The following is a 16,181-nucleotide window of genomic DNA, read 5'->3' as shown; positions in this document are numbered from 1 at the left end:
CATATTTTCTATTCCATTCCATATTTTCTATTCTATTCCATTCCACATTTTCTATTCCATTCCACATTTTCTATTTTATTCCACATTTTTTATTATATCCAATTCTATTCCACATTTTCCATTATATTCCATTCTACATTTTCTATTCCATTCCATTCCACATTTTCTATTCTATTCCATTCCACATTCTCTATTCCATTCCACATTTTCTATTCCATTCCACATTTTCTGTTCCATTCCACATTCTCTATTCTATTCCATTCCACATTTTCTATTCTATTCTATTCCATTCCACACTTTCTATTCTATTCCACATTTTCTATTTTATTCCATTCCATATTTTCTATTCTATTCCATTCCACATTTTCTATTCCATTCCACATTTTCTATTTTATTCCACATTTTTTATTATATCCAATTCTATTCCACATTTTCCATTATATTCCATTCTACATTTTCTATTCCATTCCATTCCACATTTTCTATTCCATTCCATTCCATATTTTCTATTCTATTCCATTCCACATTCTCTATTCCATTCCACATTTTCTATTCCATTCCACATTCTCTATTCTATTCCATTCCACATTTTCTATTCTATTCCATTCCTTTCCATTCTATTCTCTCTATATTCATCTATATTGTTCTGTTGATTCTAATTCAAATTCCATTCCTATTCTAGAATATATCCCAAAAGAGACAGTGTTAAGCAATGGAAGGGGAGGTTGTTGACTATTCCTGAAGCCGGTTTTGTATGGTGTGACCTGGAGACACCTGTGTTTCAAGGTACAGGGAGAATCTGCAACTGAAGATCATGTATGCCCATCCAAAAACTAACCAGGACTGACCCCATTCAGCTTCCCAAAGACAATAAGGTAAGTCAAAAGCTCCTTCTTGCAAAGATTGATCTCAAATCCAATGAACTTGCCTTGGGGATCATGGATCAAATGGATTGCTGAGAAGTTGAACACTTCCGGTTTCTTCTTTTTCTTGTGTTTCTGGTGGAGAAGGAAAAAGACAGTAAACAATGAGAGCAATAACTATATTTCATTAGCCTCTCTGAATTAACTTTCTCCTGGGAAAAAGTGATACAGGTGGAAAGAATCAGCCTGCAATACCTAGGTACCGGGAAATGTTTGCATCCACGTCATATCCATGGCAAACCACTGATTCACTTAAGGACCACTGCAATCTTTTTTTCAAAATCAGGACAGGAGAGGCATAGAAAACAGGTTGCAGGATACGTCTAGATCTCCCCGGCTAAGCAGGTCTACCAAGCCACATTACTCACTTTTAAAACTCGCATAGCTTTCTCTAGTTTCTTCTTGTTCTTCGTGGTTTTCTTTCCCGTGGCGTACCGTACCATCAGGTCTCTTGCTGAGGGACCTTCATCCTTGAAAAATAAATATTTTACCAAAGAGAAATGTGAGAGTCAGTAAAGCGTTGCATAAGGAAAAGGCAAAATACCACTCTTTATCAAATTCTATCCCCTAGGTCAGGGGTCAGCAACCTGTGGCTCTTTCATCCCTCTGCTGCGGGTCCCCGTCACTGATCAGCGCCACAATTTTAAGAGGAGCTTCCGGTTTGAGGGGAGGGTTGGAAGCACAGTGCGCCAGGAGGGGACTACGGGCAAAGGTGGATTTTCCGGTCGGCTACACAATTGACAGGGCTTTCAGTTAGGACAGGTAGAGGAAAAAGGATGCTGCACTAGGAGGAGAGTCTATCATGGGGGAACTGGACTTCCGGTCTGCTGCAGAATTGAACGTGGGGATTTCCAGTTGGGAGCTTTGTGGCTCTTTTGAGAGTTTAAGGTTGCCGACCGCTGCCCTGCGTGTATAAACGTAAGGTCATTTTGTACACTTTCTTCTACAAATTTTGCTCAGTCTTGTTGGCAATGCAGAGTGAAGTTGTTACGGGATTGAAAATAAAGACACTTTGGCCACGACAAATGAAATAAAAATTCAGAGACAAAATGACCCTAGAATCTTTTGCATCTGACATTGTCCGTGGATATGAAGGTAAAGGTTGAGGCACATATGTGCTAGTCGTTCCTGACTCTAGGGGGCGGTGCTCATCTCCGTTTCAAAGCCCAAAGAGCCAGCGCTGTCCGATGACGTCTCCGTGGTCATGTGGCCGGCATGACTCAACGCCGAAGGTGCACGGAAAGCTGTTCCCTTCCCACCAAAGGTGGTCCTTATTTTTCTACTTGCATTTTTTGCATGCTTTCGAACTGCTAGGTTGGCAGAAGCTGGGACAAGTCACGGGAGCTCCCTCTGTTACGTGGCGCTAGGGATTCGAACAGCTGAACTGCCGACCTTTCTGATCGACAAACTCGGCGTCTTAGCCACTGAGCATGGATATTACTCTGCTTTTAATGGAGGGGAAATCAAAGAGGTGGTACAGCCCAGACATAAGCTGTGGTAGTGTTAGAACAGTCCAGGATAATTCTCATCTTTTGAGAATCAGGCCCAAGGCATGTAGCTGAATTATTATTCTGGATCCCAGGTGCACCGACCTCTGATTCTGAATCACTGCCTTTCTTTCCATCTTCATCTTTTCCAAGGAAAAACGTCAAGCCAGCAACTTGGATCTACAGAGTCATGGGAAAGCAAAAGCTAGTTTAAAAAAAACACCCAACTCCTTGAGCAAACAAGTTTCATACGCTGCTGAACTAACAAAGTCAGAAATAACATTTCCGCCCCCCAACCCTCCAATTGGAAAAGAGGTTCAGGCGAATTTCGACTTACGACCACAATTGAGCCCAACATTCACTGTCGCTAAGTGAAACATTTGTTAAATGCATCATTGTAACTGTTATGTTAGTGACATGGCTGTTAAGTGAGTCTGGCTTTCCCACTGACTTTGCTCGTCAGAAGGTTGCAAATTGGGATCCCGCGACCATCATAAAAATGAACCTGTTGCCAAGCCTCTGAATTTCAATCACATCACCATGGAGATGTTGCGACGGTTTTAAAGTGTCAAAAAAGAGGCATTAAGTTATTGGTTTTTGTTTTTTTTCAGTTTTCCATTGCAACTTTGAACATGTCAGCAAATGAGGACTAAGCTGAGGACTACCTGTGCTGGACCAAAATGCTTATTTTACCTTGGTGACTTTGGAAAAACAAGCCAGCGTGATGACATTCACAGTTCTGGCATCATTCCTGTAAAAAAAAAAAAAGGATACTTTACAACAGAGACTGAGAAATTACTGGTTTTTTTGCTCATTTCTGCCCTTCCCAGCCCCCAGGAGCTCTCTGAAAGCCTCCTAAAGGTTCTCCATGGCCATTTTGGTGAAGGGGGGGCTGGGTTTCGGGAGGCCAAAAATGCTGTATTCAGTGTATAAGACGCACCCAGATTTTCAGCCTCTTTTTTGAGGGAAAAAGGTGCACCTTATACTCCGAAAAAATACGTTATGTTTGAACCATATAATAAGGATTACCTATATTGGAGAAATGTGATAGAGATTACTAATATTGTTATTGTGAATTGGATTAATATGAATGATACCCAGAACCAGCTCTGTTGACACACAATATAAATGTATAACTTAAATATGTATAAATGATATTATACATTTATATATTTATACATTATACATTATACATTTATTCATGAAAGAGGGAGTAGTGACCTTCCTCCCATATTTAGGCATACCAGGGGTTGTAACACAAATACATACCTATTTCCCTGGCTCAACTGATAAGGAAGAGAGCCCGTGGCTTAGTGGCTAAGACTCCTGTCTAAGATATACACAGCCCAGGTTCAAATCCCAGTAAGGGTATGGCTAGCTGATGAGAGCTAATTAGCTCGAAATAGATCTATACTAGTCTCCCTTTATTTATTTATCAGTACAAATACAACATAAATATGTATAACTATATCTATCTATTTTTAAAAAGTGGGCTGGCAAGGCAAGGCAGGTATTAGTATGTGGGAGGCCAGGTTTCAACTGCCCTAAGGTAAGTGGATACAGAGTATGTGGGGCAGCTCCACCACCCCCTTCCCCACCCTAGCTTTTTACCTGTGTGCCTCCCCCCACCTTATGCCACCAGGTACAACGGGGCAGATGGGTTCCTTACTAGGGCTTATCTTGGGGGTAGGGCTTATATTCGGTGCACGTATACAAATCAAGACAGGATAGGCATTATTTTTGGGGGGAAACACGGTATATGTGTTTCGTTTTTACTCGGATATTTCACCATTGTTCCTGCCGGCTGTAGACCTTAAATCTTGACTGTGCATTGCAACCTACCAGATGTTCCTTCTGTACAGCTCGACCATTACGTCCAGTGAAATCTTGGCTGCAGTTGGGTTGCTATCTTGCAGCATGGTGTACATGAAATTCTGAAGCATCTGCAGAAAAAAAAAGAAGAAGAAGAAGAAGAAGACATCACTTTTGAGGAAGAGCTTTCTTGGAGCTTTCCAACTTAAAAGCCGAGGGACCGAGCCAAAAACTTACAGTGTTCATTTTGTTGTTCTTGTGTTTGGCGTTGACGTTCTTGATGTCGGTAACAATGTGGGTGTATAATGTCTGTCGAAAGGAGGAAACGAAATTTCAGTACAAATAACTATACATCTTTGAGAAAAGTGAAGAAAGCAAAAGCAGAGATGCCATGATGGAACAGTCTGAGATAGGTAAGGTCACTTTTACGCATGTGCAATGGCACACAGGAAAATGAAAGCATCACACCCATATACCAGGGGTGGGTTCCTGCCAGTTCTAACCTCTTCTATAGAAGAGGTTCCACAAATCTACAGTGCCGTTTAGAACTGGTTCCAGCTCCCTCCCCCCGCCCGTCCGGACATCATCAAGATGAAGAGTGAGAAAAGGAATTCTGCAAGCATTTTTAAAAAAATGTTATCCCGTGCCCTGCTCATTTTTAGTTCTTTTTCTCATGGCGCTATTGCTTCTAATTCTGGGATGGATTCTGCAATATTCCCATCAACATGTCTCAGGCACAAAAAAGCAAAGGAGGTTATCCAATATCTTATAGTATTGAAATTAGATCGTTCATCATTTTCTCAGTCTTGAAAGGAAGCGCTCAATGTGTTGTGGCTTTTACTTTTTTTTTTAATTAACATTTTAAAATAAAATTGGCAAGGGTTTTTTATTTTCAAGTCAGTCCAGCTACTCACTTTTCGTAAAAATTTATCATGGCAACGAAGGAGCTCAAAGAAGAGTTCCAACAAGCTTGTGGGATTAATCAGGTTCTTGTTTCGTAGCAAGATGAGAGCTCTGCAAAACGTCTGCAAAAAGGAGAAAGGAATTACTAAAGAATGGCAATAACGACGGGTCAAGCAACCAGATTGCAACATGAATACTAAAGCAACCAATGTATACTATTCTTTCACCTCATTTTTTTCATCTTGCTATTTTTTAAATAGGACTTAAACGTACCGTATTTTTCAGACAATAAGACACACTTTTTTGTCTCCCAAAAGGGAGTGAAAATGTCTGTGCGTCTTATAGACCAAATATTGCTGAAGCTCCACCAGCCCGCTGGCCATTTTTTGGCCTCTGCACGCCCCATTTTCAGGCCTTTTTTTGGCCTGTTTGGAGGCTTTTTTCGGGCCGTTTTCGAGGCTTTTTGGCCCATTTTTTGAGGGTTTTTTTCAGCCTATTTTTTTGGCTTTTCTATTCCACATTTCGTAAGTCGAGGACTGTTGTGGCTTGTCAGCGGCCAGCGGAGGTGGGAGCAGATTCAGACAGTGAGGAGTTTGGGGAGGAACATGGGCCAGCCCTGGAGTCAGGGGAAGGCTCTGATGAAGGCTCTGTGTTGGAGGAAGAGAGGGGCCAGAGCCATATGCCAGTTATCAGCTGCCTTCAGAGTCAGACATCAGTGAGGCAGAGGAACAGCTGGAGCCTGTTCCCAATTTGTGCATGCACAGAGTTACCATATGAAGGGAACAGCTAAAGAACAGGGGTTGACTTGGGAGTAAGGCCACAGGTGGACCATGAATGGCCCCTCCCAGAGGAAATAAAAGAGGAGCAAAAGGGGAGTGGAGTTTGCAGGAGACAATTACTTCACTTAATTGATTCGTGATTCTCCAAAACTCCTTGCCAAGTTTTACAGACATCGGCCTGGCAGCTCTCCAAGGCAGAGAAGGTCTGTGACTATATCCTCCCTTGAAAGACTTTGCAGGATGTGAATGAGCAGAATTCACATTAAATTAATAAAAAAGGTTTTTGTCGGGACAAGGAGTTTGCTTCAGGCTCTTGGGAAGCCTCGGTCAGAACACTGCTTTGTCACAACATATGGCCATAATTTGCAAGCTCCATAACTGTCATAAGTTGAGGATTACCTGTAATGTCCTAGGAGGCCAATGGAGAAGCCAACTGAATCTTTTCCTAATACTTTCTCCTTTTCCTCGGTTCAAGGCATGCTTCGGCCTCTTTTAGGTTTGTAACAGTTTTTGAATATTTTTTCCCACGTTAGGCTGTTAGCTTGAGCATGGCAATTTGGTTGTAAATGCTTTGTCATCATTCGAGGAGACATTGAATGGTGACGACCTCAAATAGTGACGAAACGAAACTAAAGCAACGCTGAACAAAGGTGTCCGCCCTCCCTCCCAACGATCAAACATCTGGACTGCAGATGCTCACCATCCGAAGATCTGGATCCAGGACCGTGTGACAATAGGACAACAATTCCTTCAACTGTTGCGGAAAGTCTTCTAGATATTTCGGGTAGCAGTGGGCAACCTGTTTCAAAAACAAAAGAAATCTAAGTAAAATGATTCCCACATCATTCCCCACTCCTGCATCTCGTCTGATCATTCCCCTAAATAGCATCTCTTTCCTTTGTCCATGGTCGTCCACACATTCAGTTCCAATAGGCGGAACTCACCCATTCAATACACAGAATATCTAAATTCTTGTAAGATTCTGACATTCTTAACATGAACTCTCAGCTTTGAGGTTATTGGAACCTTGGGAGATTTGGGGATCTAATGACATTCTACCTTAGAAACAGGTGGTGGTGGGGACACTGTTAATTCCTGCCCCAAAATGCCTCTTAATAGCTTAACCTCACATTCTCATGTCCCACATATAATATTGAAACTAAAATGGAATGGAATAGAATAGAATTGGAAGGGACCTTGGAGGTCTTCTAGTCCAACCCTCTGCCTAGGCAGGAAACCCTACACCACTTCAGACAAATGGTTGTCCAATCTCTTCTTAAAAACTTCCAGTGTTGGAGCGTTCACAACTTCTGGAGGCAAGTTGTTCCACTGATTAATTGTTCTAACTGTCAGGAAGTTTTCCCTAATCTGGTATTCTTTGGATATCAGTTCCATCAGTTGCACTACCAACCTGGAGATTTTCCCCTACAGAGGCTTGCTATCAATAGGATACCAGTAAGAGGGGACACTTTCTCTCTACATAGCGATTTCCATTTAATATGCATGAATGCATGTTTCAAAGTGTATTACAGGGTTGAGTAATACCTTGGAAAAAGTATTTCAGAGGACAGAATGCTAGCTCTGAAGGTTGCTCTTTAAAGCACCTACCGTATTTTTTGGAGTATAAGACGCACCTTTTTTCCTCAAAAAAGAGGCTGAAAATCTGGGTGTGTCTTATACACTGAATACAGCATTTTTTGCCCCCCCCCCGAAGCCCCGTCCCTTCACCAAACTGGCCGTGCATAGCCTTCAGGAGGCTTTCAGAGAGTTCCTAGGGGCTGGGGAGGGCAGAAATGAGCAAAAAACAGGCCGTTTTTGCTCCCCCAGCTCCCAGGAGCACTCTATAAGCCTCCATAAAGCTATGCATGCAATTTTTTTGACACAAAATGGGCCCATTTTTGCGAGCAGAAACAAAATCTTAGGTGCTGCAGATTGTCAGCAATTTCCTTCTCCAGCACATGGATAACTACACTTGGAAACATCCCCCTACCTACCTACCTACTCTCTCTCTCTCCATACCTACCTACTGAATTTCTCTCTCTCTCTGTCTATCCCTTTATTTACCTACCTATCTACTCTCTGTCTCTCACTAACTTCCTACTGTATTTCTCTATCTCTATTTCTCTCGCTCTCTCTATCCCTCTACCTACCTACCTACACTCTCTCTCTCTCCCCCTACCTACCTACTGTATTTCTCTCTCTCTTTCTCTCTCTTTCTCTCTCTCCCTCCCTATTTCTCTCTATCCCTTTATCTACCTACCTACCTACCTACCTACCTACCTACCTACCTACCTACTCTCTCTCTCTCCCTACCTACCTACTGTATTTCTCTCTTTTTCTCTCCCTCTCTATCCCTCTATCTACCTACCTACCTACTTTTTTTAAAAAAAAATGCCTCTTCAAAACCTTGGTGCGTTTTATACTCCGAAAAATACGGGTATGTCACTTCCTAGGATTGTGCAGCTATCTTCTGCAACATAACTCAGTAAAGATGAAGCTGCTTTAAAAAGCTATAGCAGATAATACAGTCATGCTCCCACTCACTCCAAACCATCATTTTGGAATTAAATCTGACGAATTACACTCCTTGCTATGTAACTTCTAATCCATATACTGCAGAGTTTTTTTCCCAACACAGTATCCTTGCATCTCTAGTGTGATGAGAATTTTCTATGAAAACATTGTTAAAGCCACATTCAAAAATGACTCACGCAAAAGAAACTTCTAAATCATTTTAGCTCCATTTATTAGAAATGTCAGACGTGATTATTCTCGCTTGTTTACATTTAGAACTAACCATTAGAATTATTGGAAGGAAAAGCCTTAGCGTTTTTATTCTGTTAATAATTTGATTTTTCTCCCCTTCAATAAGGGAAGCTTAATCTAATTCAAAGGTGTCCAAATTTGGGAACTTTTAAGGCTTGTGGACATCAATTTCCAGAATTCATGCTGGCTGGGAATCTCTGGGAGTTGAAGACCACAAGTCTTAAATTTGTCAAGTTTGAAGATCCCTGATCTAATTCAAGCAAAATTCATTCATTCTTTTTCCTCCCCTCTCTCTCACTCACAAATTTGTCAAGTTTGAAGATCCCTGATCTAACTCAAGCAAAATTCATTCATTCATTCATTCTCCCTCTCCCCCCCTCTCTCTCACAAACACACTATATAAAGACAAACAATACACATTTTACCTGAGCCAAGAACATCACCAATTCACCCAGTTCTTTATTGGGCTTTGCTGGCTGAAGTTTGAATATTTCCACATTGGATTTATAATGGCGATACTGTTGAAGGAACTAGAAAAAATTCAAACAAGAAAGAAGTTGCTTGCATTATAGTTCAAGCTAAATATCATATCTGAACTTCAGCTGGGAGCAAGGATGGAGAAGGATCCTCCACAAAACAAACAAGAGTATTCTATTCGAAAGGAACAGTGGGATTGTAGGATTTACTAGGGATTGCACATCTCCTGAGTCTGCAAACAAAGCTTTTTAGCATTTTATGCTACCCGAAGGAGTGAGGTGACACTCATCCAATTATAACTGTCCTATCAAATGACTGGATCACATCTTGCATAATTCCTTTCATTACACTCCTATCAAATTACAAGAGGTAGAGAAACTCCTGGGATGGTTGTTTTAAAATCCAATGAAATATTTTAGGGCAAAATCCAGGCAGTCCTCGATTTACAAACACAATCGAGTCCAAAATGTATGTTCCAAAATGAGACACTTGCTAAGCGAGTTCGGGCCCATTTTACGACCTTGCTTGCCACAGTTGTTAAGTGTACCACCGCCGTTCTTACATTAGTAACACGGTCGTTAAGTGAAACTGGCTCCCCCTCCATGGATTTTGCTTGTCAGATGGTTGCAAAAGAGGATCACGTGACTCCGGGACACTGCAACTGTGGTAAATACGAGTTGCCGATCGTCCGAATTTGGATCACGTGACCCTGGGGATGCTGCAAAGGTCGTAACGGTGAAACACGGTCATCACTTAAGCCACGTTTTTCACTGCCGCTGTAACTTCGAGCAGTCACTAAACGAAATGTTGTAATTCGGGGGCTATCCGTGTATGCTCAGAGGCACCTTTTCCGTTGCTATTTTCGGCTGCAACACTGACACCCCACAGAAGTAACAAAATAAAAGAAATGGAGGGGACCCTAGAGGTTCTCTAGTCCAACCCCCCTTGAACAGAAAAACCACGCAGGGCCCCTTTTCAGGCTGTCTTCCATTACCCGCGCTACAATTCCTCACCTCCTCGGTATATGACGGCGGGTCCCGCTTGATCAAGTTCTGCAACTGCGGCAGGTTGAACGGCAGCTTGTTGTTATGGCGAGCGGCCATGACGGCGGACGGCGCAGTTACTTCCGCACCGGCAACGTGGGCCCTTCGCTGGGCGGCGCCATGTTAAGTCATGCGGCTACGGTAGCCGCGAAGGGCCTTTTGTCCTTAAAAAGCGAGAGCGCCTCAGTTTGCAGTACTGTGGCAAAACCAGCGGAGGCGCCTTTGCCTTGCTTCGATTTGCAGCTCCCGGAATTTCCCAGCCGGCGCACGGAACTCTGGGAGTTGGAGTTCCAGCTTATCTAGCGGGCTTTTAAATCAGAGCAGCGTTTCTCTATCCCAGCAATAGAATAGAATGGAATGGAATGGAATGAAATAGAATATTGAAATGGAACAAAGAATAGAATAGAATAAAAAAATAGAATGGAATAGAATAGAATAAAATTATTTATTGGCCAAGTGTGATTGGAAATACAAGGAATTTGTCTTTAGTGCATATGCTCTCAGTGTACATAATATTCCTTAATTAAGGAATCCTAACCTTCACATTATGTTCATACAATACACTGGGATGGGGAATTCTGGGGGTTGAAGTCCCTAAATCTTAAAGTAGCCAAATTTGGGAGACACCTGGTATAAGATAGGTGCCAAAATTGATGGTTGTAGAGAACTGGTTCGGAGGTGTGGCAGGCCTGTGTCACTGCCAGTTTTGCTACCAAACCAGCAGCAACCCACCTCTGCAACAAAGGTAGGATTAGCCTTCTACCCATCTCACCACAAGGCCCCTGGGAAGATTGCATCACCCAGCAAGGCTCAACCAAGCCTGGGACTCAGGATACCCTATAGCAGTGATGGCGAACCTTTTTTGGCTCGCGTGCCACAAGTGGGGCGAGTGCAGGGGGGTCGAGTGTGGGCATGCCGCACCCATAATGAAACGCGCGACAACCCCCCCCCGTGCGCATGCACGCAAAACGTGCGACCCCCCCCATTTTTACATGTTTTTTTTTGCCCTCCCCATGCTCCAGGGGCTTTATAGGACTTCCGGGTTGCTCGGAGGGTCGTTTTAAGCGCTCCGAAGGCATCAGGGAAGCCTCGGACGGTCCCTGAAGCCTTCGGGTTTTAAGCTTTCCGAAGGCTTCAGGGACGGTCCCTGAAGCCTCTAGGGGGGCGGGGGAGGCTCTTTTCGCCCTCCCCAGGCTCCTATAAAGCCTCTGGAGCCTGGGGAAGGCGAAAAATAGCTTTTAAAAAGGTGAACTCAGCTGGCCAGTGCGCGCATGCGCGCTGGCCAGCTGACAGGGCAGCGCCTCGCGTGCCCTGACAAATGGCTCCGCGTGCCACTGGTGGCACGCGTGCCATAGGTTCGCGATCACGGCCCTACAGAGTTGCCCCTGCATGGCCCCATGGGAGTCTGACAACCAATCAGAATACAAACTCAAATTCAAAAGCCCAAAGAGGGTATAAAACCAGGGCACTCCCAGCATCTCTTCCCGTTTTCTCCCAGGACCTCAAACCATATGATTCTGTCCATCATCAATAAACCTTCTTTCCGATTCGTGATTCACAAATTGGGGACTTGTGAGGATGTATAATTATATAAATATAATGACGAGAATAGCTGGGAATTGTAACCAGGTCTACATCTCAACCAAAATAAGGCCGGGGGATGTGGTTTAAAAGCACAATGACTATATGTGTATACTTTTATGTTCTTTTTTTTTTAAAAGGAGGAAGATGTATGTTAAAATTAAATATGCATATTGAAAAGGAATTATAAATACCATCAGCATAAAATGAAGCTTGCTCAGAAGCTGAAATTCATCAAGCAAATGAGATGAAGAGTGGGAAGCAGAGGAGAGAGGTAAAGGAAGAAGAGAGGGATAGGAGAGAGAGTAAGGGGGGGAAGAGGAGGAGAGAAAGGAGGAGTGGAAAGGGGAGAGAGGAGAAGGAGAGAGGAAGGGGAAGTGGAGAAGGGGAGGATAACAGAGGGAAGAGAGGAGGTAGGGAGGAGGAGAAGAGAGGGAGAAGAAAGTGATGGATAAGGTACAAATATGGTGTATGGAGAGCAGAAGAGCCAATAATTGTTTTTGGGAGTTGATGTTAAAATGAATTGATGTAAACATTTAATACAACAATATGATGTTGGCTATGTGCTTATATGTTATGAAAATGAAAAAATAAACAGAAAATCTGTATATACAAAATGAACCTTCTTTCCAAGCAACTTCCATGAATCCAGTGTCTTTTTCCCCACTTGGAACTGAACCCAGAAGGACATGTCTTCCAACAATTGAATACATCAATTTCTGTGACAGCTCCTCAGGTTCTGGATTTGCCAGACATACCTCGCTCCCTCAACCGGTCATTGCTCAGAAAACTTAAAATACCAGAGCAAAGAAGGAAGTTCCTTACATGGAGTGATGTAAAGAGGGAAATGAGTAACTGGAGAAGGGGAAGTATTCGATATAGGAGGAACTGATTGTAATGTATATAATGTGTTGGTTGTAGATTTGCCACTGCCCAGTATCTGCTAGCTGTCATTGTTTTTTTGGGTAAGAATAAAGAGCTTAATCCACACATCTGTCTATTTTCTGGAACTCAGCTCGGAAATGAGTTTGGCAAGGAATAAAATATTCCAACAATGAATGTTCCAGTTGGAGCTTTGGCTTCCAGAGTCAATTTGGAAAGGAAAACATTTAGCTGCGCTTTTGTAAAAGGGAAATCAAAACATTGCTTTTGATAGTTGAAGAATACCATAAAACAAGTCTGTGCTTTGTCATCTTTTATTGAATAATTTATATTTTCTTAGGTAAAACTTTATTTCCTCTACACTTAATTTCTCTCTATCCCTTTATCTACCTACCTACCTACCTACCTACCTACCTACCTACCTACCTACTCTCTCTCTCTCCCTACCTACCTACTGTATTTCTCTCTTTTTCTCTCCCTCTCTATCCCTCTATCTACCTACCTACCTACTTTTTTTAAAAAAAAATGCCTCTTCAAAACCTTGGTGCGTTTTATACTCCGAAAAATACGGGTATGTCACTTCCTAGGATTGTGCAGCTATCTTCTGCAACATAACTCAGTAAAGATGAAGCTGCTTTAAAAAGCTATAGCAGATAATACAGTCATGCTCCCACTCACTCCAAACCATCATTTTGGAATTAAATCTGACGAATTACACTCCTTGCTATGTAACTTCTAATCCATATACTGCAGAGTTTTTTTCCCAACACAGTATCCTTGCATCTCTAGTGTGATGAGAATTTTCTATGAAAACATTGTTAAAGCCACATTCAAAAATGACTCACGCAAAAGAAACTTCTAAATCATTTTAGCTCCATTTATTAGAAATGTCAGACGTGATTATTCTCGCTTGTTTACATTTAGAACTAACCATTAGAATTATTGGAAGGAAAAGCCTTAGCGTTTTTATTCTGTTAATAATTTGATTTTTCTCCCCTTCAATAAGGGAAGCTTAATCTAATTCAAAGGTGTCCAAATTTGGGAACTTTTAAGGCTTGTGGACATCAATTTCCAGAATTCATGCTGGCTGGGAATCTCTGGGAGTTGAAGACCACAAGTCTTAAATTTGTCAAGTTTGAAGATCCCTGATCTAATTCAAGCAAAATTCATTCATTCTTTTTCCTCCCCTCTCTCTCACTCACAAATTTGTCAAGTTTGAAGATCCCTGATCTAACTCAAGCAAAATTCATTCATTCATTCATTCTCCCTCTCCCCCCCTCTCTCTCACAAACACACTATATAAAGACAAACAATACACATTTTACCTGAGCCAAGAACATCACCAATTCACCCAGTTCTTTATTGGGCTTTGCTGGCTGAAGTTTGAATATTTCCACATTGGATTTATAATGGCGATACTGTTGAAGGAACTAGAAAAAATTCAAACAAGAAAGAAGTTGCTTGCATTATAGTTCAAGCTAAATATCATATCTGAACTTCAGCTGGGAGCAAGGATGGAGAAGGATCCTCCACAAAACAAACAAGAGTATTCTATTCGAAAGGAACAGTGGGATTGTAGGATTTACTAGGGATTGCACATCTCCTGAGTCTGCAAACAAAGCTTTTTAGCATTTTATGCTACCCGAAGGAGTGAGGTGACACTCATCCAATTATAACTGTCCTATCAAATGACTGGATCACATCTTGCATAATTCCTTTCATTACACTCCTATCAAATTACAAGAGGTAGAGAAACTCCTGGGATGGTTGTTTTAAAATCCAATGAAATATTTTAGGGCAAAATCCAGGCAGTCCTCGATTTACAAACACAATCGAGTCCAAAATGTATGTTCCAAAATGAGACACTTGCTAAGCGAGTTCGGGCCCATTTTACGACCTTGCTTGCCACAGTTGTTAAGTGTACCACCGCCGTTCTTACATTAGTAACACGGTCGTTAAGTGAAACTGGCTCCCCCTCCATGGATTTTGCTTGTCAGATGGTTGCAAAAGAGGATCACGTGACTCCGGGACACTGCAACTGTGGTAAATACGAGTTGCCGATCGTCCGAATTTGGATCACGTGACCCTGGGGATGCTGCAAAGGTCGTAACGGTGAAACACGGTCATCACTTAAGCCACGTTTTTCACTGCCGCTGTAACTTCGAGCAGTCACTAAACGAAATGTTGTAATTCGGGGGCTATCCGTGTATGCTCAGAGGCACCTTTTCCGTTGCTATTTTCGGCTGCAACACTGACACCCCACAGAAGTAACAAAATAAAAGAAATGGAGGGGACCCTAGAGGTTCTCTAGTCCAACCCCCCTTGAACAGAAAAACCACGCAGGGCCCCTTTTCAGGCTGTCTTCCATTACCCGCGCTACAATTCCTCACCTCCTCGGTATATGACGGCGGGTCCCGCTTGATCAAGTTCTGCAACTGCGGCAGGTTGAACGGCAGCTTGTTGTTATGGCGAGCGGCCATGACGGCGGACGGCGCAGTTACTTCCGCACCGGCAACGTGGGCCCTTCGCTGGGCGGCGCCATGTTAAGTCATGCGGCTACGGTAGCCGCGAAGGGCCTTTTGTCCTTAAAAAGCGAGAGCGCCTCAGTTTGCAGTACTGTGGCAAAACCAGCGGAGGCGCCTTTGCCTTGCTTCGATTTGCAGCTCCCGGAATTTCCCAGCCGGCGCACGGAACTCTGGGAGTTGGAGTTCCAGCTTATCTAGCGGGCTTTTAAATCAGAGCAGCGTTTCTCTATCCCAGCAATAGAATAGAATGGAATGGAATGGAATGAAATAGAATATTGAAATGGAACAAAGAATAGAATAGAATAAAAAAATAGAATGGAATAGAATAGAATAAAATTATTTATTGGCCAAGTGTGATTGGAAATACAAGGAATTTGTCTTTAGTGCATATGCTCTCAGTGTACATAATATTCCTTAATTAAGGAATCCTAACCTTCACATTATGTTCATACAATACACTGGGATGGGGAATTCTGGGGGTTGAAGTCCCTAAATCTTAAAGTAGCCAAATTTGGGAGACACCTGGTATAAGATAGGTGCCAAAATTGATGGTTGTAGAGAACTGGTTCGGAGGTGTGGCAGGCCTGTGTCACTGCCAGTTTTGCTACCAAACCAGCAGCAACCCACCTCTGCAACAAAGGTAGGATTAGCCTTCTACCCATCTCACCACAAGGCCCCTGGGAAGATTGCATCACCCAGCAAGGCTCAACCAAGCCTGGGACTCAGGATACCCTATAGCAGTGATGGCGAACCTTTTTTGGCTCGCGTGCCACAAGTGGGGCGAGTGCAGGGGGGTCGAGTGTGGGCATGCCGCACCCATAATGAAACGCGCGACAACCCCCCCCCCGTGCGCATGCACGCAAAACGTGCGACCCCCCCCATTTTTACATGTTTTTTTTTGCCCTCCCCATGCTCCAGGGGCTTTATAGGACTTCCGGGTTGCTCGGAGGGTCGTTTTAAGCGCTCCGAAGGCATCAGGGAAGCCTCGGACGGTCCCTGAAGC

The 16,181-nt window shown here is 42.9% G+C and overlaps 1 protein-coding gene across 1 annotated transcript in view; it reads right to left on the bottom strand.

The window, feature by feature from the left end:
* Nucleotides 1–10,337, bottom strand: part of SDAD1 (SDA1 domain containing 1) — a 13,607-nt gene extending 3,270 nt beyond the window's left edge. The window contains exons 1-10 of the mRNA XM_081960287.1: nucleotides 10,161–10,337; nucleotides 9,096–9,200; nucleotides 6,605–6,703; nucleotides 5,137–5,247; nucleotides 4,460–4,531; nucleotides 4,253–4,353; nucleotides 3,104–3,161; nucleotides 2,516–2,590; nucleotides 1,292–1,393; nucleotides 849–998 (exon numbers count right to left, since the gene is read on the bottom strand). Of these exons, the coding sequence (XP_081816413.1) occupies nucleotides 849–998; nucleotides 1,292–1,393; nucleotides 2,516–2,590; nucleotides 3,104–3,161; nucleotides 4,253–4,353; nucleotides 4,460–4,531; nucleotides 5,137–5,247; nucleotides 6,605–6,703; nucleotides 9,096–9,200; nucleotides 10,161–10,250 (963 nt within the window). The 5' untranslated portion in view covers nucleotides 10,251–10,337. The remainder of the gene's footprint in view (nucleotides 1–848; nucleotides 999–1,291; nucleotides 1,394–2,515; nucleotides 2,591–3,103; nucleotides 3,162–4,252; nucleotides 4,354–4,459; nucleotides 4,532–5,136; nucleotides 5,248–6,604; nucleotides 6,704–9,095; nucleotides 9,201–10,160) is intronic.
* Nucleotides 10,338–16,181: the final 5,844 nt, after the last annotated feature.

This window comes from Natrix helvetica (assembly GCF_964273705.1).
Source record: "Natrix helvetica genome assembly, chromosome: 7".
Taxonomy (NCBI): Eukaryota; Metazoa; Chordata; class Lepidosauria; order Squamata; family Natricidae; genus Natrix; species Natrix helvetica.
The sequence above is the reverse complement of the archived record's forward strand: the minus strand, read 5'-3'. Positions and strand labels throughout refer to the sequence as shown.